General features: G+C 32.1%; 1 protein-coding gene across 1 annotated transcript; it reads left to right on the forward strand.

The window, feature by feature from the left end:
• The first annotated feature begins 315 nt into the window (after positions 1–315).
• LOC120346828 (ras GTPase-activating protein 1-like) lies at positions 316–26657 on the forward strand. The gene is made up of 22 exons (XM_039416665.2): positions 316–600; positions 1903–2066; positions 2970–3119; positions 3539–3638; positions 4003–4115; positions 4490–4590; positions 5000–5101; positions 5768–5918; positions 6908–7107; positions 7936–8107; positions 9805–9889; positions 11438–11515; positions 15617–15771; positions 16117–16242; positions 16653–16833; positions 17168–17275; positions 17733–17927; positions 18732–18934; positions 19860–19983; positions 20235–20360; positions 21114–21233; positions 22044–26657. The coding sequence occupies exons 1-22, from the start codon at positions 574–576 to the stop codon at positions 22128–22130; spliced, it is 2868 nt and encodes a 955-aa protein (XP_039272599.2). The 5' UTR covers positions 316–573; the 3' UTR covers positions 22131–26657.
• Positions 26658–26874: the final 217 nt, after the last annotated feature.

The following is a 26874-nucleotide window of genomic DNA, read 5'->3' on the forward strand; positions in this document are numbered from 1 at the left end:
AGACAGTAAATTAGATATTTAAACCTTGTGTGTCGCTGCTTGATAACCAGCTTCGGTTCCTCGCGACTTTCCTTCCCCAGTAAAACTGTAATTTTCATTTCTTTTCCTCGTTTTTTCTGTGTTCAATTTTTCTTATTTATATTTATTCACTGGATGGAAAAAATAAACTTGACTTGGACGAGATGCTTACATACAGACATATCCAGATATCACCATAGCCTACAGGCATACCGTAATAAATTCAATGGTATTTAGCTCAGACAGCCAGAAGGGTTAATTAATATATGTTAAATGTATTCCTTTATTTGTAGACTACAAAATCTGAATATCAATTTTTCATCTTTGTACCTGTATATTTCAACTACACTGCTACAGAAATATGAGAAAATGAAACTTCCTGCCGATGAATAGTCTATATGGATATCAAAATGGATTTACAAGATTGTGACATTATTCTGGATATATAAAGTTTGTAGTTACATGCGGACAATTTTTGATACTGCATCATTGAATTGAAAAATTGTTCATTGGTATATCTTATTATCTCACTACACGAGTATCTGCTGTTCAAGTATGTCATCTGTTCTGCCTCAACAATTCGTAAGATTTTTTTCAATCTTTTGTGCTTTTTGACTGACAAATATTGACTTATTTTCTGTGTAAAAATTTGGCCAAAAATTGGCATGTATAATTAATAGCTCATACTTGTGTTTTTTTTCTCTATGACAATTTATATACTAGAGCAGTGGTTCTCAACCGCCGGTCACTGGTCCGCGGCAAACTTGCTGCTGGTCCGCCAGATATATTCCAATATTAACATATTATAAGCAAATTGTAAAATACAACGTATTGACGGCATGTCCCTTAATTTCGTGATTTTTTTCAACTCTTATTGATTTGTAGCACCGGTATTCTAACAACAAACTTGGCGAGAGGTCCTCTGCCCATTTCAAGGCTTGAACGGCTGGATGTTCGTTAAGTCTATGATCTCATAACGGCGGCTAACATCATAACGGAGGAGTTTGATAGCTTATAGTACGGTGCCTAATTGAAAATTTCGCAGTTTGCACGCTCCGTAATTTGACAGTAGGCCTATAATTTAGCGAGGTTTGATAGTAAAATGGAGGCAAACAAACAGCAAAGTATTAACCAGTTTTACAAAAGAAACCCAAGTTAATAAGAAGTATTTGGAGCTAGGTTTCACTATTGCTCCCAGCAGACTAAAATTACCACTTCCCATGTGCCTAGTCTGCGCTAGAATTCTTTCAAACGACGCAATGAAACCCGCAAAGTCAACGCTCTACTTCGCCTTACAGAAACTTCATTAGAACCGCGTTTAACATGTATACTATTAGAAAGGCAGCAAATATTTCATTGAATTGGATTGTCTTCTTCTGCACCTTTGCACCATACTTTTGTCGCAATTGCATTCTTTTGATTAAGTTTTGTGTTCATGACATTTTTAGTTTATTTTGAAGGTCCGCCGGTCCGCAAAATTTGTTTTGAAATTTGACCGGTCCGCAAACTGAAAAAGGTTGAGAACCACTGTACTAGAGGTTTTTTATTTATATTACATTCATATTTGGATAAATTTTAATTTTATTGTAAAATAATTTTCCTATTTTTCATACTTTCATGGACTTGGGCAAATTGGTATTTTATTTTTAGACATTTAGGAGTTGCGATAATGGCAGAAATATTACACACTCTATTTAGATTGATATAGCAGTTGTCGATAGGTCACGAAAAACCTGTCATTGAGTCCGGAAAGGTAGTTGCTGAATTACAACAGCAAATATAGTCAGAGAAACAATCTTATAGGGATTGTTTGATCCTTCTGTACACTGTGTGTCCGACAATATGAGTAAATTAAATAATTTATAATAAATAAACTACTTTCAGGGTGGTAGCCATCATTCATATTTTCTCAATCAACCCGCAATTGCCAGTATGGATGAATCGGTTTACATGAATGAAGAAATTCATGAAGATGATCTCATTGATATGATGGATGGCAGTTATGATGTTACAAGACAGGAAGAAGCTGACACTCCGCCACCAAATCAGTGAGGATAGCACTTCTGACTCACACTTGAAACATGTTCATTCTAAACAGTTTTCTAATTATTTTTGTGAGGAACATAACTCTCTGAATAGAGAACATGACATGAATAGAGTTCGTGCATGATTATCTAAACCAGTGTTTCCCAACCTTTGGGTGGCGACCCGATATTGTTTCTTGAATTGCTTGTTTCTTCATTAAAATCCTAAAAGTTACTAATTTTATTTTATATTTGGATGTTGCTCAATAGTAATTATAATTGTATAGTATAGTCTATGTGGGAAGTATCACAGTTTAAAACTTGGCAGCATTTATTTTGCTCAAGTAAAGTCACAGCTGATGGCAAACTTTTAAACTTCGCACATTGAAATGAACGCTATGTAAAAATGTTTGTTTCAGATTGGTCATTTATTTTGCGACCATAAAAGTATTACAGTACATACGGCCATTTAGTAATTGAGCATATCTTTGGGTCGTGAGATTTTACAAAATGAATCTTGAAAAATGGTTGGGAAACACTGCTCTAACAAAAAGGGACAATTCCGCATATATTTAGTTTGTCTTGAGATATCTATACAGTGTGATTAGTTTCTTACTGGCAATGGTATTTTGAATGAATTTCTGTGAAACATGAATTGAATGGAAGAAAAATAATTTGTTATTACTATATTACTACAATATAGTAAACTAATCAATTTTTTAATTAGGACTATTTAATTACGGTACTCTGCAAATTCAGTGATTATTTGTAATTTTCCAATTTATTAGGTGATATCTATATATAAAAAACTCCTAAAGTAGCTATTGAGTTATTCAAATGAGATTGGCTATTAAGTGTCTTCTGTTATTTCAATTCCTTGTGTTTAAGCTTTCTATAGTTTAAATACTTATTTTGATAAACTTGCAGATGGTATCATGGTAAACTTGATAGAAATATGGCGGAGGAAAGACTGGTGGAAGCCGGATTACAAGGTGGATATCTTGTGAGAGAAAGTGATAGAAGACCTGGTTCCTATGTTTTATCTTTTTTCAGTATTACTGGAATCACTCATTTTAGGTATGCTGTTTATTGTTGTTACTTATTAATTAAGATAATCATAAATTATTGTTTGTTAATTATATATTACAGTTGCATTGCAAGCATTGTTTAATATGTTTGAATATGTTAATTTATCAAATAAAAAATTAGAAAATTTTTGTTTGGTTAAAAAATGACTGTAAAATTTAATATATCCTTTATGAGCGAATTTCTGAAAGAAAAAGAAAAATATAATATAAGACTTAGGTTGAACAATGTGAGATATCTAACTCTTTGAAAACATCTAGTTATGCCTATGTTTACAACTCCACATTTACTCTTTTTAAAATATACCAAGATCAAAATTATCTTTAAAGTTAAACACCATTGTAGAGATATTATAAAAATACCATAATAATTCTTAGATTGGAAGTTTAACCTTTATTTTATCTTGGTAGGATACTTGCGGTGTGTGGTGATTTCTACATTGGCGGGCGACAGTTTGATTCATTATCACAGCTTATTGCCTATTATTCATTCAAGTCTTGCTTGTTGCAGGTAATTTTATTTATAATTATTAATATTTTAGTAGTTTTGTTAATTTGCTGTTAATTTCGCTTTGTGGATGTGGTGAATTGTTTAAAAATATTGGAAATTCTTTGGCATTGTTGTCTTAGTAAAGTAATCTTTAGGTAAATTCGAAAGACTGGTAATTGAAACTTTCGGGGAAGCCAGCATTAAAATGCATCCCCATATCACTTTAGGTAAGTGAATTGGAAATCTTTAAAAAAATTTCTACTAGTTGGGAAGAGGAATATAACTCAGTTCCTAGTACTCTGTTTTCTACTATTTATTAAATAGGAATCGCAGGATATGAGCTTCCGATTCATTCTCTGCATGAATTTCTAAAACTTTTTTCTAGGATGAAATGTTGGAAGCTCCTGTCGCACCACCAGAACCTGTTGATGATAGGAAAAGAGTAAAAGCTATTTTACCTTATCAAGCTATACCCGGCACTGACAACGATGAATTATCGTAAGATCTTAAGTCAACTATATCATATAATACTTTCCTGATATATCTGCTTAGCCTTAATAACTGTCAAATGCACATCCATTGGGTCTTGGATTTAGCTCAGACCACTTTTATGTTTTATTATTCTAGGGAATAATTTTAATTTGCATAACATAGCTCTTTTCTCCAAACTTTTGAAAATTGATGTGATTTACCTTCATCTATAATTTTCTGCAGTCTCTTGTTGAAATAATAAATCTACAAATAATTTTTTTTACATCTCACGCCACTACCAAATCCATTACTGATATATTCTATGTGAGAATCTTGTAGAAAACATCTGCTGAAGCTTTTTAACGACTTTTGACATTTTTTGTTTTTTTCAAATAATGCAGATTTGAAAAGAATGATGTTTTCATTGTACAAAATGAAATGGGCGGGGAATGGATATGGGTAACATCACTAAGAACAAATGAAAGCGGTTGCGTTTTCAAAGGTAAGTCCTTAAAAAAAATTTCTGAATACCCTGTTGGGAACACTTTTAAGCTGAATAGCGAATTGTAACTTACTGGCCTTATTGAATGACCAAATAAACACTTCATGCTGCCGAAGACAATCAGCGATTATACTAAATCAACCATGTGAAAACCAATCCCTTGTTAGCGCCTCAAAACATTTTTAAAAGATGGGTCGTCCCCTAAAGCACCCATACAGCTGCATCACTCCCCCAATAATTTTGTCTCAAATTTAATATTCTAATGAAATGCAAACTGTCAATAACTAAGTGTCATTATTTAACTGATTATATGGTATGTATACGATGTATAGTTATATTTAATAGTAGTTAAATACTTCATATTATTTAAATAATATATTTATAAAATAACTACAACTTTGTTGCTCAGGTCTTGTTAAAGATCTCGATCACACTGTGGATCCTCATGAAGGAAAGGAATGGTTTCATTCGATCATCACAAAAGAGCAAGCTTACAATTTACTTATGGCATGTGAGTATTATTATTGGGAATAAAATTTAATTTTTAATCACATTCAGAGACATTACATTAAGAGAGATTAAAAATATTTTTTACATGCGATTTGAGGCTTCAAATGACTATCGAAGAATGATAGGATAGGATTAGGGAGAGAGAAGTCGATGAGCTTTCATTATCATACTGCAAACCTTTGTTCTTTGTTATCTGTCCAAGATATTTAACCTCTTATCATTTCAAATTCAGTTTATACAACGTTAGGGGATGACACAGCAATGGCTGTATGTTAAATACTTTTTTGCTTCAGTGAAAAATCATATTGAAATATCTAATATAACATTTTACCTTGTTGAAAAAATGTGAAGTATTGTTTTGCCCCTTTTTCCAACTTTTTTATTAGTTGAGAGAAAATATGCTTGTCTATCTGATACTCATTGCACAGATTCTCAAATGAACGATGATTTTGAATAGGTGTAATCGAGTGCTTCATCCATCATTTTGCCTCTCATTGAATAGGCCTATAGCAATTATTTTCAATTTTACATCTGAATGGTCATGTATAAATATATATGGATTAAAAAAAAATTTAAAATATTTTTGCTCGACTGATGTTGTTTGATTGAATTATTGTTAATAAGAAAATCTGGCGGTAATGACTAATATTTTACCGACTTTGTTCAGATGACAGGGTTGGCAGTTACCTCATACGACCCAGTGATTCAACACCTGGTGATTATGTCTTATACTTTTATACTGGGAAAAGTATTCAACGATTTAAAATTCACAGAAAACATTATAATCGATTTGAAATGGGTGGAAGATTGTATAACAGGTTGGAAAAATTTCTATTTAATACACATTATAGCAAGTCATCTGTACGTATTCTGTCTTTATTCTTCAAGGTTGTCTAAAAAAACAAATTTTTTCTTTTATTCTGACACTGCTTTTGTCAAAGATATTATTACTATTATTTATAAACTCATGCTGTACAACAATTAAAACGAAATGACAATGTGATGTTATCATTTACCAATAAGTTTTTGTGGGGTGTAATTCAGGGGTAGTTATTGGATAGTCATCATACAGTCACTTTTTCACTTTTTTTATGGGGTTTTACTCCAGACATAGCTCTGTATAAGCAGTTACTGATATGTTCCGTTTGGTGTCTTTCTGGTTCAGCGTTTCGAGTTTCTCATATCTTGATGATCTTTTTATGTCATATGCTTCATCCAAGAATTTCATTATTTTAAGTTCACTTCTGTCTAGTACCGTATTTTAAGTACTATAAAGCGAGCCAGTTCATAAGGCGCACTGTCAATAAATTGCTTATATTGGGATTTGATCGCACATAAGGTGCACCAGGCTAAAAGGCGCAACCGGTACTGGGTTTCAGTGTAGGCAATAAGTATAAATCACTACCTGATTCATACATTAGTAGGTGCGCCAGCTTTTAGGTGCTCGATCGATTTTTGAGAAAACAAAGTATTTAAGGCCCGCAAATTATGGTATTTGTTGTTTTCTTTATTTTGTGGATTTAAACGCTTCAAGTTTAGATCAACTGATGATAACTGGCATATTTTTCAGAAATAAATTTTTAATGAATTAATGTAGCCTACATAATTGTCGCTTGTACATATTACACATAATTTGTACACATTAATGTACATAACTCTTTTATTGATAGATATTTCCATGTTCAGTGTCGGTAATTTCAAGAAATTTTACTTGAAATACAAAACTTTACATGAATTCGAATTTAGTCTATTTAAAATAATAAAAAAATCACATATCAGCCTAACGTAAAAAAAATATATTCTACAGCATTGATGAGATTGTTCAACATTATAAAAACGAGCAAATTGTACAAGACCTTTATCTTCAACATGCCGTCGCACAAACTGCAGATGTAAGTCGGGAATGCACAAATGATATTTATCAAACTATCCAGAGAGAAGGACAAGTCGGAAGAGGATTGTTTGATTACAGTAACGTGGTGAAAAGAGGATTTTTATATCGAAAAGGTAGAATTTTATTCCATTGTATCTCCAGTATTCGGGAGAGTCAATGAATTAAATAAAACTTGAGTTGGACCAGAGTCATTATTTAACAAAGAGCAGGGCGGACTCTAATTTGCTGAATGGAATTACTGGAACTCATCGTCAATTATCTGCCAGTGGGACTTTACTTAGTGATTGGCTCGGCAACTCGACTTGACTCAAGATTTTGGGTTTGGGATCTTCTGAACAACACTGTATATTATCATGTGTATATATGACATTTCTATATCTGAAAAGTTCAAAATCTTAAGAGTTCAGACTTTAGTTCGAATATTCACAATCACAACAAACAGATGTTGCATAATTTATAGCACACATTTACCAGTACTTAATTAAAGCGGTTTAACTTGAACTGTTATATAAATGACAAAATCATACAGAAAACAAAACATATTATTATTTTTAATTATGAAAAAGAATTTTTTTAAATCAAAATTGAGCTTCAATTACATATACACAAATATTTTTTACAAACCTCCTCATGGTTCTGAAATAATATGTGTTTCTTTACTTAAAGGTATTATCAGTACCACCCAGAATTAAATTTATACACTCCCACTTAAAATGCATACACCATACCAGTTGTGTGTCAGATTTTATGGGTTTAACATAAAAAAGTCCAATTTAGCAATAGTGAATACCATAGGGATATTTTTTGTGAAACCGAAGAGTAATAAATTCCGCTGAACTTCATGAGTTTGTATTTTTTTGTCAATGAAAATTGGTAAAAAGATCACCATATTTGATATTCATTTTCATAACTGTGACTTCTGCTACTTTTTCTTGATCTAGGTGTAGGAAAACGTGGATATGAGACTAAAAAATGGAAGCACATGTTTTTCGTATTAGATGGTCAAAAACAACATCTTTATTATTTTGAACATGACAAGAAAACAAAACCTAAAGGATTGGTGGATTTGAGCTACGGAGCAGTTTACCCCATACATGACAGCTACTTTGGAAGGTATGTTTTTGTTGCTTATAGTGATTTTTTGTTAGTGAAATTGTTTTACATTCGGATTTACTCTGGAGAACAAGGTTTTGTAAAAACCTTCGCAGATATATAAAGAGCTATTATTTTTAGAAGGATGGTAAGAGGCCGATTTAGCTTCTAGTAGAATTGATAACTGTTTACATGATTCATTGCTTACTCTCTTGGTTAGGTTGTTGACGTTGGATTTAATATTATAGGATTATATATTGGAATATTAGTAATACATCAAGATACAAAATTCCCCACTCAAGAAGGACAAAATTACCCTTTAGGAAGAAATTTTTCCCTGGTTAGAAAACATGGCACTCAGACATCATATTAGCTTGAATTTTAAATTTAATATTCGAATATTCATTTAAATTGAAAAGAGGGAACAATAAAAACAGAAATAGTATACCCTTGTAAGTTTGGGCTCAATATTGTATATTTGCAAATTGCAATGTATTGGACTATTGGTGTTGATGAGCTATTCTGAGCGCTTATATTAATGATATATCACAATGCTTCAAAAGTGAAAGTTTAATATTTTATCTGTTTTGAAATTTTGTGGGACCAATGCACAAAGTGCAATCTCGAATCATAGATATTCTGTTGACTCAAGTCCTTCCAAAACTAGATTTTTGCTTATCAGTGGTGCATGAAAGGCATAAAAATGACTCATAAAAAACAGGCATTTTTATATTTAATTATATGTACTAAATTAAAATGAATTCTAAAATAATATAAGCAAAGTACTGATGTAGCTTAGTAGTTAATTTGAACAAGTCTGCGTATTCATTTTGATGGAGCTTTGAAACATTTAATTGTGACTCTCACCAATGTTCATATGCATAATATCATTCATTGTCACATATCGCCAACTCACAAAGATATTGCTCATTTCCTGTATTATATTGTTCTAATTTAGTTTTTAAACTTTATTTTTATTACTGTTTATATAGAGTAATCGTCATGATATATAAAAAAAAAGATAAAATATAATAATGCTAGGTTATGTATTACAGTAGTTCTAGGACAAGTTTGACTTTAAATAGGTTCCTATCAGACATCCTAAGGTGGCTTTCTAATACCATTTCTTTGGAAAAAATTAAAACCAAATGTTGACCATGTTCTAACACTAATTGGGTAGTTATGACAGGAAACATACATTGGATATAATGCGTAATTCATATAGAAATACCATATATCCTCGCATATAAGCAGAGTTCAAAACTCAAGAAATTGGAAAAAATTCACTCTATCATTAATATTGAATTATTCCAAGGATAAGTTTTACACTATATACACATTTAATTTTCACAATATCTATAATTCACAATATTTTTGTGCACATAAACTTTCTTTTGAGGATAAAATTCCGATGTCTCCAGTCAATCAGTCATACTACTCTTTCAATATTAATTTTAATAGAATAGATTATGTTATTTCCATATGCATTGGAAATCATCGCTATGACACACTGTTTGGGTACCATTGCTTAACTAAGCATTGAAAGTACTTGTCATCGCTGAATACCCCACACTGGTTTATAATATGTGGATTTGTTAATTGGCGACCCGAATTCGTTCTCAGAATGGAGGATGGGGCAACCTTTTATGGCATTTGGCACCCCAGGGTGCTTTTTTGTGCTTATGGTTCCTAATTGACTGAATAACCTTTATTTTCAGACCACATTGCTTTCAAATTGTTGTCCATGCATTGAATGAAGTTACAGCTTCATATTACTGTGCTGACTCACAGGAACTTGCCCAGGTTTGTGAATAATTTTAGTTATTTCTTAAATTATTTTTTTCAAAATTTAAATTTAGCATGCACTTATTTTGATTGAATTTTCAATGTTCTCCAATAATTTATTTTAATTTTGGTTTGATTCGAATACATGTTCATGCACCTAAACGATTACCGGAAATTGGATAGGTGTTCTTAAACTTGACTCAGAATGGCATGATGCGCTGTGGTACATTAAAGGATGCAGATGCCTTGTTTGTTTTCTCCCAGAATAAACATATCCAAATATTCTATTCTAGCATTATTATTCAATTAACCTCTAAAGATGATATGACTTAGTCACATATAGGCCTACTATTTTTTAAATTCTTAAGTCTGTATTATTAATATTGTCTTCAAGTTTTTACCTTTCTATTATAAGGAACTTCATAATTTGTATAAATCATATTGTTAGCGTGTTATATAGACAGGGTGATTTGATTAAATTTGTATTTATTGAAGTTTTCTAAACGTTGAAAACCATTACCTCCTTTTTTGACTTTTATTTGGCCAAGTTTGTTACTCAGATCCAATTTTCATAGACCTAAGTGAAGTAAGTTTCTAAGGTTAGTGTTCCCTCATAAAATCACACTAATTTTCACTCATTTGGAGTATTGTAGAATATAGTTAAAGTGAACACTTTATCACTCTCTTCTTGGCTGTTTCCTGTATTAGTTGCTACTAGCATTGCTGCATTGGCAATTTCTAAAGTAATCATCTCTATTAAGTTTAATAATTTGAGACATTGAATATGATTACCTGTAAGCAGATATGTACATATCCAAACTGGTGTTATAGAATTCATATTTGAAATTAATTTATATTTCAAACACATGTAATCTCAAAAACATATACCAGTATTTTAAAAAGCGCATGGTATGGCCCAAATTTGATTATAAAAATGATTTTTTTTATTGAGAAAATAAATTCTTTTAATTGAGAAATAAAATTGTCTGGATTAACACTTTTTTCGTTATTAGGCATTAATTTTGTTTTGCCTTAAACGGAACCTTTTTATTAAGCGTTATCAGTGAACCAAATTTATTGCTACTGTATAAAAAAAAAATTACAGTTGATGTTTTTACTTTGTTAATTTTTTTAAAGTAGAAAAGAGGCAAAAAATCTTGGCGAAATTATCTTAATTTCAAGTTTTTTTTTAAAAAGAACTTGGTTAAATTCATTTTAATTATTGTTTTGTATTTTCCATGCTTTACATTCTCATTCTGGAGCCAGAATTTGCACTTCGAAAATTTGTGACGTTTAGCATTTAATAAGATATGATAAATATGTCTGAAAGTTATGTGATGGATTGTTGCTATATAAATTAGAATACCATATATAGTATTATAAAAAATACTTCCATTTTCTTAATACGTTAAGAAATTCCCAATTTATTTTATTTTATTTAGAGTGTTTTTTTGTTTTACGCTCCAATTTACGAATCCTCAATATATAAAAATTAAATTTTGTACAGGTTTCTTATTCTCTGAATTTCACTCAGTTGATGGAATAAGTTTGTGAATTGTTTTACAGGAATGGTTGAGATTATTGAGAGCAAATTGTAAGAAACCCAACAGACAACCTCTACCAAATCCAAGGAGAGCCAGACAGGTATTTTGTTTATATCTGAACTTTTGCCATATTAATCAATTAACCAAAGTTGTTAAAATTAAGTTGCTTTTTCCCAAATCGAACATCTTGTCATTTGAACAAATATTTCTACTTATCAATTTTAATCGGTAAGTATGTTGATAGGTATTTGTCTGTCTGTCTGTCTGTTAGATGCACGCGATATCTTACGAAAGCGAGATTGAATCTGCTCCAGATTTTGCATGTGCATTCATCATATGTCGTACCAGGAGCCTATTGATTTTGGATGAATTATGTCGTATAATTAGCGAGTTATTAATTAATTAGTGATGGGACACAAGGTGTCACTATGGAGTAAGAGTGCTGTTTTGGGGGATCCCCTAACTTTCGAGCGATAAGTCTTCGGTCTCTGACCGATATTCTCGTTTTAAGCTTGATTCAATTTTTTGTACAGTTGTCAATTGGTCATTTTCAACTATGGAACTAAAGGCACGTATTCATAGGAAGTACTAGTGTAATGGCAATATAAGATAATCTAGTATTCTCAATACATTTTGCCAAAATGGTATTGAATATGGAAATTGGACATATTCGAGATAAACTGTTAACCCACAATAATTAAATTTTGGTATTGCAGAATAGTCGCAATGAATATTGCTTTCATTGATTTTTATATTCAAATATATAAAAGTTAAAAGATTTAATTTTTTGACAGACCATATTAGATGTCATATGTTTATACATCAAATTCACTATATAGGATATAACCAACTTTGAACTTACTTCGCATATTTTGGGAAGTCCCAAATATACAATATTGCTAATTGTCAAAATTCATTGGAAGAACATTGAACAGTTGTGTGTATCATTCGATTTTCATTACCATTGTTAGAAAATAATAAAAAATTTTTTAGCTACCCAAATATCATGTATGTTTTTATAATTTTCCATTTGCCTTCAAACACAGAGTATTTCACTATCCATGTTATCTAGTGCACATTGCACAAAGTTCATCATTTCTAATTTTAACGTTTTCAGGAAATAAAGAAAGTACATTACCATAGTCCATAGATTGCAAATTTAAGTTGTATGTGACACAATTATGACTCATTTGATATGAATTACATGTGGTTTAAATATGCCATGATTCATCAAACATTTGCTTCTTGAATTGCATATTGTTATGAACACTGACTGTATATTGAATATTTTCGAGTCAAAACTGTTATCTATTGTTATTTCAATATAAGTTCCCAATGTTCAGATTCTGTTTCAAATATGTCATTTGATTGTTTATTTTACTGATCAGATCACTAAGTCTAAGTGTACATATGGATCGTTTTGTTATTATGTTGTTGTCAGAATTCTTTTTCTTGTTGCTATGAGAAAATCACTTTCCTCATTAAGTACTTGAACGTTTGTTTTGAAATTTTCAGTGGTTAAAGTTGTATTTTTCACCGGAAGGCTGTTACTTTTATTATTTATTTCAAAAATTTCTGTGGGCTTCAAGGGTTTGTTATTGTGCGATGATGTCATCAACCTTAAAAATTCTGCACTCTGCGGTTCCACATCTGCGTCAGTGATCTGGTGTTCATGCTGTGGTACCAGTAGTCCACTGTGACAGATTGTATACTTTTATTACTCGTATTCGTTTTGGCCTTCTTGTCCATATATTTGAGCATTTGCTCTCTTGTTATTCCTATTTTACCCTTGATTATGTTTGGATAATCTCCATTTCAACTACATTTTGGAATAAATAAATTTGCCATGAAATATCAAATGTATTCTTAAGTGGTAATGTTTGAAAAATTACCCAATTGGTACTCCATTTTCACAAATTGATGCAAATGTTTGATGTATTTGGATATCCCTACAGTTTCGATTTTCATGATCAGATATTTGGTTTTTAATAATTTCACCAAATCGCTGCGTTAACAATTTTATTGCAAACTACTTGTGATAAATGAATCTTCATTACTAATAATAAGACACGGATTATGATGTCATTCTTATTCTGCATTGTCTACCATGACTCAGATGCGAGAAATCAAATTCATGTCTTTTGTTAATGCAAGGGCAAGGTAATGCTGACAATAGTATTATTTGTAGGTCTCTGATTTTTGATCTGATGTGGTAGTGTCGAGTGTTCAATTTAGTAATTTCCCCCTAAAAATAGTATGTAGCCTACTTTAATTCATTCCTAAAAAACCATTTTTTCAATTTATTTTGCGATTTGTTAATGCTAATTTGTTAATGCTCTAGAAACTCTTGCAGCAATATACAAGGAAATGGTTCACAACCTTTTATGGCTCACAACCTTTTATGGCTCGTGGCTCCATTCTGGAGGCTATTTAGCACTCCTGGGCCCCCTCATTCCAGTGGTATTTATAGTGTTATTTTGATTGATAGATACCAAATTCCATTATGTTCAAATCAAACAATGCATGCTCAACAAAGTGAAAACACCCTGTGAAATACCGTTATCAAGCAATGAAACTAGGGCGGACAAAGAGTTTTCTTGTAATAGAAAAAGTAAAATCTGTTTTGCGCCTAGCATTGTAACTCCCCTTCGACTGCTACAGGCGCTTTGTTGGGAACCGGCGATATAGGGTGACCAAAAATTCCAGTTATCTGGGGCGCTTTGAACAAAAGTTATGTTCTCCCTAAAATATGTTCCAAATGACCTAGGTTCTATTTCTTGGGTCACCCTGTACTCTGAACATTGTTTATGTTCTAGATTAGGCAATTTATTTGTGAAATTTTAACAACGGTAATGTTGTAATCAGAGAGGTTCAAAATGAATTGAATATTTAATTGTATTCAGAATTAGATAGTTTTATCTAATATTTTACATTCTCAAATATTTTCATTTGAAAATTTATTACCGGGAATTATATTATTTATAAAGATATGACCTCTGATAGCCGGGCAAAAATAGACTTTATTGACTGTTAACACTGTAAAAAAAAAGGAAAACCAATCAAACTGATGTTTATCTGAATTCTAAACTATTTCGTATTTTGGACATGTCCCAATTTGGAAGATAGATCTATACATTATTCCATATTCGAAAATATTATATTTAGGATATATTTAGAATATAGGAATACTCAATTTAATCCTTTCCCATATATAACTGTCTTAAAGTCTTTCAATTTATGTTCTGGATGCATTCAAAAAAATACACAGGAATATTTTTATTTTTCTAATAATTGGCAATATTATTTGACAGATTACTTATTGAATGATTTTGGACGGTTTACATTGGCTTTTGTACTTCCTGTCCGTACTTCGTATTTTATTTTTAGTTTACATATTTGTATTGTCTGTCCATATCCATATTTACGTAATGAAATATTATTTTAGTAATTAAAATGTCTCTTTTCTAGAATATATTAATATACCGGTACATAAATAGAAGCCAATTGCAATTATATAGACTTAATGGCATGAAATTCAGAGAAACGGTTTTTATTTACATTTTTAAAAAATTTGCCATCAATAAAAACTATCAATTCCACAAAATATAATTTATTAATACAGTACTTAGACTACTAAGACTGTACCTAGACTCATGACTTGCAATTACGCTAGCGGATTTTGTAAATCAATTCCAGATTTTGAAAATCAAATTCAAGTTTTCCATCAAAATATACCTGTCAAAAACTTCGAAAACTTAACTGCATTTCTTGAATACAACTTTTCTAGATTTTATATGAACTAATGTGTCAAAATCTTGGTGTTTGTTGGCATCATAATGGATTTTTTGAATTTCTGATTGTAGGAATCGAAATAAAAATAGCCACTACCAATCATATCCATTCATATATAACAATCAATAAATTGCTTCGGTTGGGATTTCATTCATGGCACCAGGATATAAGGCGCAATCGGTACTGGTTTTAAGTGTAGGCGATAAAGCAGCACCACCTGATCCACGCATTAGGTGCACCGGCTTATAAGGCACACTATCGAATTTTAGGAGAAAAAAATCATTTAAAGCGTACCTTATGGTCCGTGAATTAAGGTACATATCACACAGTAGATTAATTTCTATGACTTTGAATCATATTTCAAAATATTTCATACGGTAATTCTTCTTTTATTGTTTAACCAAACCAGGTCCGAAGTTTATCAGTGACAATAGATTCATGCAGGAAGTTACCTGGTAAAGGAATTCGAACGTATTGCACCTTGGCACTTAACCAGGTCAATGTTGGCCGTACTAAAGTCAAACTTGACAATGGACCAGTATGGAATGAGGAATTCCATTTCGAGTAAGGAATCCTTTTATCTCAACGTTGCATTTAAATTCTAACTTGAGCGCTCCAAAAGTGTGCATGTATACCAATATGGAGGTACAGGTAACTAATTTTGTTTGCCTACTTTACATCAAGGACTGAAACTTAGGGCAGGGCGCAGGGGGTATATTCACTTGGCTAGCACAGACAGTCCCCGAACTCGTAATAGAACTAACATAAGGAAAATCGAAATAAAATTATGGCCTAACCCTAACCTGGTACACACGCTACGGGAGTACCTAATTTTAATCTCTATAAATTTCTGAAAGTTTTCATTCATAGCATTAAGTTATTAACACAATGCTCTTCTTAATATTATAGCGATATACCACCTGACGTTGATTCCATCAGTGTTAGTGTTCATAATGCTGCAAAGAAGAAACATCCAATCGGCGAAACAACAGTTCATTTCAGTAAACTAAGTGCAGGAAGACCTATAGATGAATGGTGAGTAACTAATAATAATTAATAATAACAGAGCAATGCTGAAATATACGGACACGAAGGTCCAATGACTAACTGCGATACCGGTAGCCTATGCGACTTATACCGAAATATGTTAACTGATCATTTAAAAGCTTCGAGTTAAAATTGCAATCTAAGCCAGGCCGACAGATGGGTCTGTATACGTAAAATAGAATATCTCGAGGGCTTTTAGAGGCTTCTTCTGTCTTCAAGAACTGAAAATTTGAAATTGATTAGTATATTAGATTTTTTTGCTGAACTGACAGAAAGCCAAACATATACTTTATACAACACTTCTTGTCCAATAATGCTATTAACTGCAGTAATTTGAAGTTTTTTCCATATTTGTTTACCAGGAATGCCAGTTGTTAAATTGTCTATCATATTTGCAGGTACAATCTGTCTGCTCCCACTGCAGGAACTGCTATGCCAGGAATCTTGGGACGTACCGAATCATTTTTATCAAATTCTTCTGCACCAGCCCAACCTGGAAGTCTTGGTTCTGTTCGAGTCAAAGCCAAGTTCACCAATGAATTGATAATGCCTGTTGATGAATACTTGCAGCTCAAAAGTGTAAGTGATATACTCTTTATATTCATTTTTTGGCAGTGTGGCCCATCATACTTATACGATTGCCATTGCACACACTTCTGATCACCCTGCATGGGCTTGCAGGTTTGAATCATGCGGGGATAATTACGTATGTGCGAGAGGATTCAAATATTTTTTCATGACGTTTTATTGTTAGTGTTATTAATTCATCTGAACCCTCCTGTTATAGTTAAATTTTATTAAGTCTAATGGTGCTATGTTACGTTAAATTGAAGTTGACGGATGAACAATAACTTTGTGTTCAATCTCCACATTGAACATTATCTCAGTATTTCATCCTTGTCTCTGTTTCCAGGTATTACTTGGGAACATGGAAGTAATATTTGCTCTGGCAGACATATGTGGACAAGACAGAAATTCCATTGCTAGTGTTTTACTCAAAATATTCCGTGATGAGAAGAGAGTAAGGAATTATTCATTTTTGAATTATTAGCCTTTTTATCTAAAATTCGCCTTTTTTTTATTTACAAAATTAACATTTGCAGAATTATTTTTGACTGTTTTTTAAGAATTATACCATAACTTGATACTACGGTCACTCGAGTCACTACTTAAGTCGAACGGGTGATCCGAGTGGAGTGACTCAAATCGAGTCAATCACTGAGCCAAGTGTCACTGCCGGTTAGTTAAGCCTGGGTCTTTTTTGGATAGCTCGAGTTTATATCAAATCCAGTAAATGACTTGGGTCTACCCAACATTGTTTGGTACCCATTATTACATATTGATAAGTTAATAACATATTTTGAGATGCCTCCACCGATCCACTAACACAACGACAGGAAGAAAGGAGCAGAGGTCATTATTGGAGTACATGCTACTCATATTATCCAAATTTTGAATAAACTTATTTTGTCCTCCAGGAAACAGATTTGCTTTGTGCTCTCAATGAAAGAGAGATAATGGCAGAGGATGCAGAACCTGGCACTTTGTTTCGAGCAACTACTCTCGCATCAACATTGATGGAACAATACATGAGATCAACTTGTGCGAGTTTTGTTTCTCTCGCTTTAAAAGATCTCGTCAAACAGATCACGGATAGTAAACAATCATGTGAGGTGGGTTTGGCTTGTGACGAATTGGATTTTTATGATAAAGGAAATGGCTTTATCCTGTAGTTTCCAGCCTTTTTCAGTGAATACCTTCCTTCGTCCTGTTTTGTAACTCTTTATTCCTCCCTCATTATGCATATAAAGTACTTTATTTATTCAATCTTGTGTGGATTTCTAGATAGAGTTATGTGCAAGTCGCATCCCCGCTTTTGTAAAGCTTGACCAGTATATAATGGGTATAAATAAGTATTATAGTAATAATAAACAATTAAAGAATATTATTAATACTACCGCGAATACAAAGCAAAATACTTTCCCAAGAAGGCCAGGATGATGCAGATTCATAACCTCTTCTTAAGCTACCACTCCAGTCACAGAAAAGTAACTTGGTCAAGGCGGCACTGCCAAAAAAAATTGTGTTTTTGGATATAATTATCATATAAAAAATAGGTAATCATAATTACATTTTTGTTCTCAATATATTGTCTAAAAATTTCATTGGAAATTTATGTGAAATTTTGCATATACTATTAAAATCTCTAAACAATCTTGGAATAACAGTCATGATATTTAGTTATGTTGAATTTCTACATTGTAGCCGTATTACTAATGTATAATTCTGCGCTATAATTCCTCATACTTTTAGTAGCGCCTATCAGTTTAGTGTTGTTCATCATCTCTCCATTATTCTGAGTGAATGTGTGTGTGGCCTTGCCTTGAGCAAACTTCCTCAAAAAAACTTTTCACACTTTGACAAAACCAACTGAAAATCCTTGTTTAATACGCATGGTGTAACATTTTAATTTTCAGTTGAACCCAGCTAAACTTCCAGAGGGTAATGATGTTAATGCAAATAGAGAATGTCTTCTCGATCACCTGCGTGCCGCCATTGCTTCAATCATACAAAGTCAATCCATATTTCCTAAAGAATTACGTTACATTTTTGGTCAACAACAACAACTTGTACAGAGGAGATGGAGAAATGATAAGAATGTCAGAACAAGAGTTGTCAGGTATGTAGTCTCCTTGAATAAGTGTTTACTAGAGAATAAATTTGGTATCAAGTATAGTGAATACAAGACAATCAAGTCCAGGGTTTTTTAAACTAGGCCTTCGAACCCCTTAGAGGGCCCATGACCCAAGGCATTCATTAGGTACCATTCCTGATGACTACGTTTATTTGCAGTAAATTGTTTGTGATTTGTAAATTCCTTGGCTGTAATGCATTTGTTCTGTTGATTTCGTCTGTTGACTTTTTCAATATCAAACATCTTGAAAAAAGAAATGGTGGAAACTGGTTGAAATCAAAGTTAGGTTTTCATATACATGAGTAGTGGAGAACAAGTTTTGCAAGTCGTTGTGAGGGGGCGCACTGATCATGAAAGTTTGATAACCATTTATTTAGTAATGTATCCTATACATGAAATATTAGGTAAGGTTCGTTCCTGATAAGTCACTTCAATCAGTCACTTAAATAATTGCTATAAAACAAGACAAAAGACAGTGAATCAGGAAGTGAAGATTTTGACGCATGACTCTTGCTTTTGATGTAATAAACTTTGGCATTTGCAATCTCAGCAGTAAATTATCCTGCTTTAAGGTTTTATGGTTGCAAAGATGCTTGAGCAATATGGAGTAAGATCGAGCTGACCATTGTCACATTTTGCTATGTGTTAGAAGCACACTTGTCATCACATTGCTGATTATTCTGCTTGGGTTCACAGGTTTAAATCTGATGGGGTTATTATATATATATTCAATAGTATTCCTGGTCACATTCCTCATCTTCAAGACCATACATCTCAAATTATTAAAGCTGGTATATGAGCTTCCCTTTAACCCAGGATATATGTGAAAAAATCCTATCTCCATCCAAATGCTATACCACGCAGTAAATTCTTTTTCATAATCTAATTATAATCATATCGTTTTATCCAGTGGTTTTGTCTTCCTGCGTCTATTATGTCCTGCTATCATCACACCAAAGATGTTCAACATAATATCAGAATCACCGAGTCCGGTTGCTGCTAGAAATTTACTGCTGGTAGCAAAGTCTATACAGGTAATTTGAAGAACAACACATGACAGCAATGCACAAAAAAGACTAATCACGGTACCGGTAGTCTATGTGAATAATCACAATATCGGTAGCCTGACTGAACTATTAGCTGATCATTCAGAAGCTTCATATCAAAATTTCTAATCTAACCCAACTGGCGCAGCAATCATGAATGAGCTGAAAGTTGGCTGCTGGCTTTATCCCTTTTACTAACCCTTCTACTGTTTACTACTCTAACCTTTTTTTGGGTTTAGAATTTGGCAAATTTAATAGAATTTGGAGCAAAAGAAAGCTACATGGGATGCGTTAATTCCTTTCTTATTGAAAACAAAGTGAAGATTGTTCAGTTTATTGATGATCTTGGGAACAAAGGAACACAGGTTCGTTATTGTCAACCTTTATTTAGATTGGTAGAACATCATTGAAACATGGTGAACATTGATTAGTGGCAGAGCTGGTAAGTCTGAATCTGTAGTGCGTTTTGCTAGATATTGAACTCATGATATGAAATTGAGATCAAAACGGGGGTTGAAGTTTTGACTTGAAGTAATAATTTCAGACTTTGGCAGTTGAAGTCAGAATTTTTAACTGAATTTAACAAAAGCTCGTAACAGTATCGCCACAGTTTTTGTAGTCAGAAGTTTGGAGTGAATATGTGGAATTATGATCGAATCTATATTTTAACCTTTTGTTGAATTTAAAATTTTCTTTAATATGCGATTTCAAAATGTTCTTATCTTACTTCACAGCTCAGATATAAGCCAGTCAAACTAGGCTAATCTGTGTATCACTCACTGTTCAGTAGTAGCCAACTTTTGTATGAGTCATTGAAAACATTTAGATGGAATGTATTTAATATTTCATCAAACGGCGTATTGAAAAATTCAAAATACTTCAATTTGCAACAGCAAGAAGTCATGTTTATATTCATTGACGTAATTATTTTAAATTTTCAATTAAATCTAGATTTGGTTGTCATGATAATCTTAGTTTGTTTAGGTATTTCGTTTCAATTTGATGGGACCCAAACTTGTCTTGGTTCATCCGTTGCACGAATAAATCTGCGACTCTAGATTTAAATAAGTTTGGAGTATGAAACTTTGACAATACTTTGTATACTAATTTCTTTACAGAGCAAACAGTCGGGTACAGGAAGTTATGGTAATAAAGTTGATATTTCTCGAGATCTGGCTCTTCTTCATCATGTATGTATGGATCATCTGCTTGAACTTCAAACATTGTCTACAAAGAAGGTAATTTTGTTTGCAAATAACTTGTACAAAATTAATAATTCATGATGCTCAGATCATTTCTATTAACGAGCATGAGATGGGATTATACCTATTACTTTGTATATATCTTGGTAAAGTATATCTTGGATAGCGCTGTTCAATTTTTTGTCACATGTCCTACCACGATTTATTGAAAAAAAAATTTCAGTGAGGAAAAAGTTTGGTTATAATTTCAGCTGTAATACAAACTAACAATAAGTGAAACTACAGGGAGTCCTCTGGTTACGACAGTCGCGACTTACACTGTTTCAAGGTTACGAACGTGCACTTCATGACGCTGTTTCGAGGTTGTGAATGCACTCCATAAAAATATAAAAGATACTGTACTGTAATTTTAAAGCGCTCAAACTGGATCATTGTGATCAAAGAAATCAGTGCTTATTGGTTTTCGTCATCTACATCGTAAATGACGTGGACAATTGCGAAATATTACGAACGAATTATCACTAAGCTTCAGTCACATGGTACACAGTTTCAGTGATACTGCACGCCATTTTGGTTGTTCCGATTTACACTGAAATTTGGGTTACACCGCGTCTCGAGAACGGAACAACGTCGTAAGTTGAGGACTCCCTGGAAATTTCTGAAGAGATTTCATAGCAAGTTACTCTTTGATGCAGACATTGTTTTTAATTCAAAGTAGGCTTTTACCCATGCCCCCCAGAGAATCGATCAGTTGCCCCCTAAGGGAAGTTTGATGAACACTGACCTAGCGCATGAAGGATATTTCCATGGTGTATATAGAATTCACAGTTAATTTCTTCCTTTCAGCCTTTTCTAAAAACTTTTCTCGGAGTATTGGAATTGCTCAATCAACGACAAGTGACCTATCTTCAAAAATTACGAGAAGAAAGATGAGTTCCATTTCCTCCTGTAATCATGATCAAAAAAGTGAAATTACCAAAAATTATTGGTAAAATTTGAATGGTTCAAAGCCCTCCTCTTCAATCGTTTTTAGGTTTTTATTATATTCTTTTTTATGCATACCATTTTAAGTTTATTCTTTTTTTTGTTGGAATATTATAGCCATTGTCCATATTTGAGATAACCTCGATTTTTTCTGTAAAACATTCTGAATATTCTAAAACAGTGACTCTGGAATTGAGAGCTGACTGCATGGAATTTATTGGAAAAAATAATTATTGTACCATTTTTACCCAACTACTATAAAATTATGTTGACAATGATATGGAACTAAAAAAAGCATTCGTGAATGACTCCCAGCTGACAGTCACTGTTTGAATATAGTGCATTTATAGTGATGAAGAAAAGGAATTTGATATTTTAAAAGCGCATTAAAAAATAAGTAGAAAAAATTTGGGATTTTTGACTCTCACCCGCTTCAAATAAACTTTAACCTTTGCTCTCTCAGTATCAAGTATTGGCTGCTGTAACATCATAATCAATGTATCTTTAAATTGAATGTGGATTTGATTAAACATTAAATTAATTTCATCCATATAATAAACTACATTTTTTATTTGTTCCACTCATCTTGAGAAAACATACATTTGATTTAACATATACTCTTATTTATTTAATGAAGGCCCTCAGTTCCCCCGTACTAGATGTTTGGCCTGATAATGATTGGTCAAGAGTGTATTCGAGGGGTTTGGGCCATCATTTTGTAATGCTGAGTAGAACCCTCAGTTCATGAGATCATTTACTTTTGATATATTGCAAACCTTTTTTTGTTACCACAAGTGTTATTCTTGAGCTATACTACAACAAAGAAAATATATTAAAAACAAGCGAAGTTGTCTATCCTATGTCCCAGTAATTTTTTAATCTGTATGCCTGTTTATAATCTCCTCTAATTTGAATATTTGTTGAATTTATTTCAATGAATGAACACATTTCACACAAAAATGTGTTTTTCCGAAAATTCGTTTCTAATTCCAGTAATTTCAAATTACTTTTTTGAATATAAACTTCATATGAATTAAAATTAAGAAAAACCGTATATATCATCTAGCATCTTGAATTCTGTAGGCAGTACTTTGAAAGCGAACGAATTTCCATCATGTACTGACAAATTTTGTTTACCATAAATAATAATAAAATTGCATATGATTTGTGGATATAGGACAAATTCTACATTCTCTTGGTGATGGCAAAATTTAATTTATATAAATGAAATAGGACATTACGACAAGTTTAAAATTAAGTAAATTAAGACTAAAATTTGGTGTTTTGTGCGAGTCTAATCAAACTCAAAGATTCAAAAGTTTTAGTTTTACGTCGCTTAAATCCTAGTTTCTAATATTTTTATAGCATGGCCATACTTCATAAGACAAGCAATCTTCAATTATAAGACTTCAAGATAATTACATGCTTATTAATATTTTTTATTACTCCATTTTTTAGGTCCGTTTTAAGCTTTCTTCGCTGTTACTGCCTTCCTGGTATTTTAGAGATCATATTTTTACACAAAATTCCCACCGTTTCGACTGCTATAGTGGTTTTTCTACTATTTATAACGTCTAGCAGGTTTACCCAACGTCCTCAAATGTACTCAATATACATCATTTGAAATTTTTTTATAAATTTCTGAAACTCCTGCATAGTATTTTGTCATTGTAGTTTATTAAGATAAAATAGCTTTTTATTCGGACCAATCCGTGAAATCATATTACAAACATGAGCAATAGAAGCAGAATAATTAAACAGTTTGAAGATTATTGCATTAATTTTAATTGAAGTCTTCAGAGCGTAATGCACAACCCTAATCTAATGTAATTTTAGTACCTCTCGAAAGTCTGTGGTTGCTCTTGCTCTGAGATGAGTGCTCTCTACTTTTGAGTGAGTATGTGTGACCCTGCTTTGAGCGAGTTTTCTCAAAAAAGTAGCACCAAATAAATACTCAAGCCTCATTTATTCATGCATGATACTACGATTATAATGCAGTACAGTAATTACATGTGTAATTCTTGAGAATTGGCCATAGATGATTTGTTTGAAAGAAATCGTAGAACAAATAATTGAATTGATTTGTCGACGCATGTATGCTATTCTACAATTTTTTCTCACTTTCATTCACATTTTTCACATGCCAGATGCTGCCTATTATATTCTAAGAAATTTAATGATTTTGACATGTAGAATCACAACATAAAGGTGTTTCTAATACATAGTAAGTCCATATTAAATATTATTTATATTATTAACCTTGTTTCGTACTTTTGTTGCCAATGTTATCATATTATTATTATTATTACTCTATAAATTGATATTATCCAGATATTAAACTTTTTTTTTGTTCATAATGTACCTTTCTCATTCATTGTAAAGAGCTCACTACAATACTACAGCATAACGTACATATTTACTTATTTGTCATTATTATCCTTATTATTTTTAATTCTTCAATCTATTTTCATGTACTTCTTTTAATTGTCGAACAGGATAGATTTTGGATCCAAAAAATATTAGCTTCCTACATATCGTTAAATAGTTAGTACAGGGCCCTGTTCGAAGATTGGATATTGTTTAAAAAGAGGAATTTAATAAATATTTGGATTTTTATGACAATTGAATTTAATAATGTAAGAAAATTATGATGAACATTACATTGTTTGATTTTTATTTCTACAGTTTTCGAAAGGAAATTGAAACCTACTTTTTCCCGACTGTCAGATGGCAATTACCCTCCACAAATATGATTTTTTTGGTTTAATTTAGGATTCACCATATTGAATATATATTTTAAAAGTTATTAAAGTTAATTTGGTAAAAATTTTCATCTAGGGGTTTTGTCGTTTTCTATATCAGAAAAATGAAAATTTGCAATCTCCGGGAAGTCGGTTCAGTTCACATCACTTTGTGAGAGTATGTCAGTACAATAAAGAAAAAATCTAACTTCATTATGATTACCCGAATATATGTGTAATTGATTGTTCATCATACCAATCAATATCCGAATGTTTTGATTCTATGACATTTGAACATTATTAGTCATATTCTATTGTTTGTCATTTGTACAAATGCAGCCAGTCCTCCTGATTCTTCATTTGTATTATTATTCATTTGCCATATTTAGCATCTCATTTGCATATGCTACAAGAAGTCTGCTAAAATCTTTTCTCGAGCCATTCTAAATTTCATTTTTTGGACCGAAACTAGTAAATTGGACTCAACGAGACCAGCTCCTGACTGACGCAAAAAATAAATCACTTTTCCATATTTTGATATTGACAAACATTCATTTTGTAAAGTATGGTGATCTCGGGAATTCTAAATTTGTTAAGTTTATCCATCCATGGGTTTAAAAACCATATTATCATATTTCAGGGACCATAAGCCGTGCATTAAATCCTTTATTTTCTCAAAAATTAATTGTGCACCTCATAAGCAAGCCTTATGTATGAACAAAACCTCAATCTAAGTCTTATGGTTTGTAAAATATGGTATCACAATACAATACACTTCAGTTATCTGTTTTCAGTCTTGCAATGAATAATCATAAAAAAATTTAATACTCCGAATATGTTGTTCCGAATTCCAATATACTCCGTCCCAACATACTAACTGTATGTTAGTTATTATGAAATGCTTTATCAACTGACAGGAGCACACTGTGTATTGAGATAAGAAAAATTCCTGAACAAAGAGCTGCTTTTGATCAAATTATTTCATGCAGTAATTTTTCATGTACTTGTATTCGATCTGTTCAACTCGTCTATTTATATGCAAATATGTCACTGAGATAGGAAGATGTCTGACAAATTGAACATTTCTAAATCAAAGATTGCTATTATTTCGTATCGTTTAAAAATTTGTTATATTATAAGAGACTGAGAGACAACACTATCTACCGGAGACTTATTTGGATGCTCTGATCCTATTACTGGATATTGACCAGTGGTTTCAATTTATGCTAAATCATGTATGGACATGTCATTCCCATTTCCGAGGGCAATTTGTCTGACTCTTCAATTAAAATTTACACACAATAAATCCACTATTTGTTTCAAGTTTTTACCTTTAAAAAAAGAGACAGGTATTATTTCATATGTTCAGATAATTGCTGCTAATCTTTAGCTATGATGTGATTTAAAATGTTAGCCTTGTCTATCAGTGTCTCACCCCTAATCTGGTCTTGTATGCCAAAACCATTGGACCAACGTGTAATCTTGTCCAAGGTCTTCTAATTATTCAAATTATACTCTGTCACAAACAGCTCCAAATGAATTTTCTTTGACACTTTTTTCTGTTCTATTTCATAGCTGTTCTTGCCTTAATGTTGCAAATGTAATTTATCATGTTAAGAAATTTGGTTTTATTACACCGTTTTTCAAGGGTATGTTCGTTTGTTTTTTACTGTGATGTGTCATTTCCATGGACATTTATTATTACTTTACTCAGAAAATATATTTACAATCAGCATTTTGTTGGTATTTGTTTTAAAAATAGCAATTAGGAACAGTAATACATGGATTCTTTTAATTCCTGGAACATGAGCGAGAGGAGACGGATAGCCTACTATCTAAATTCTAGACGAAAATAGGAGTAGACGCACTGCAACTGCACTATTTCGATTTTCCTACAAAAAAGCCTCATGCACAGGCTTGTCAACTTTGCGACGAATCCCGCTTCGTGTGCA

This window comes from Styela clava, chromosome 8, assembly GCF_964204865.1.
Source record: "Styela clava chromosome 8, kaStyClav1.hap1.2, whole genome shotgun sequence".
Classification (NCBI taxonomy): Eukaryota; Metazoa; Chordata; class Ascidiacea; order Stolidobranchia; family Styelidae; genus Styela; species Styela clava.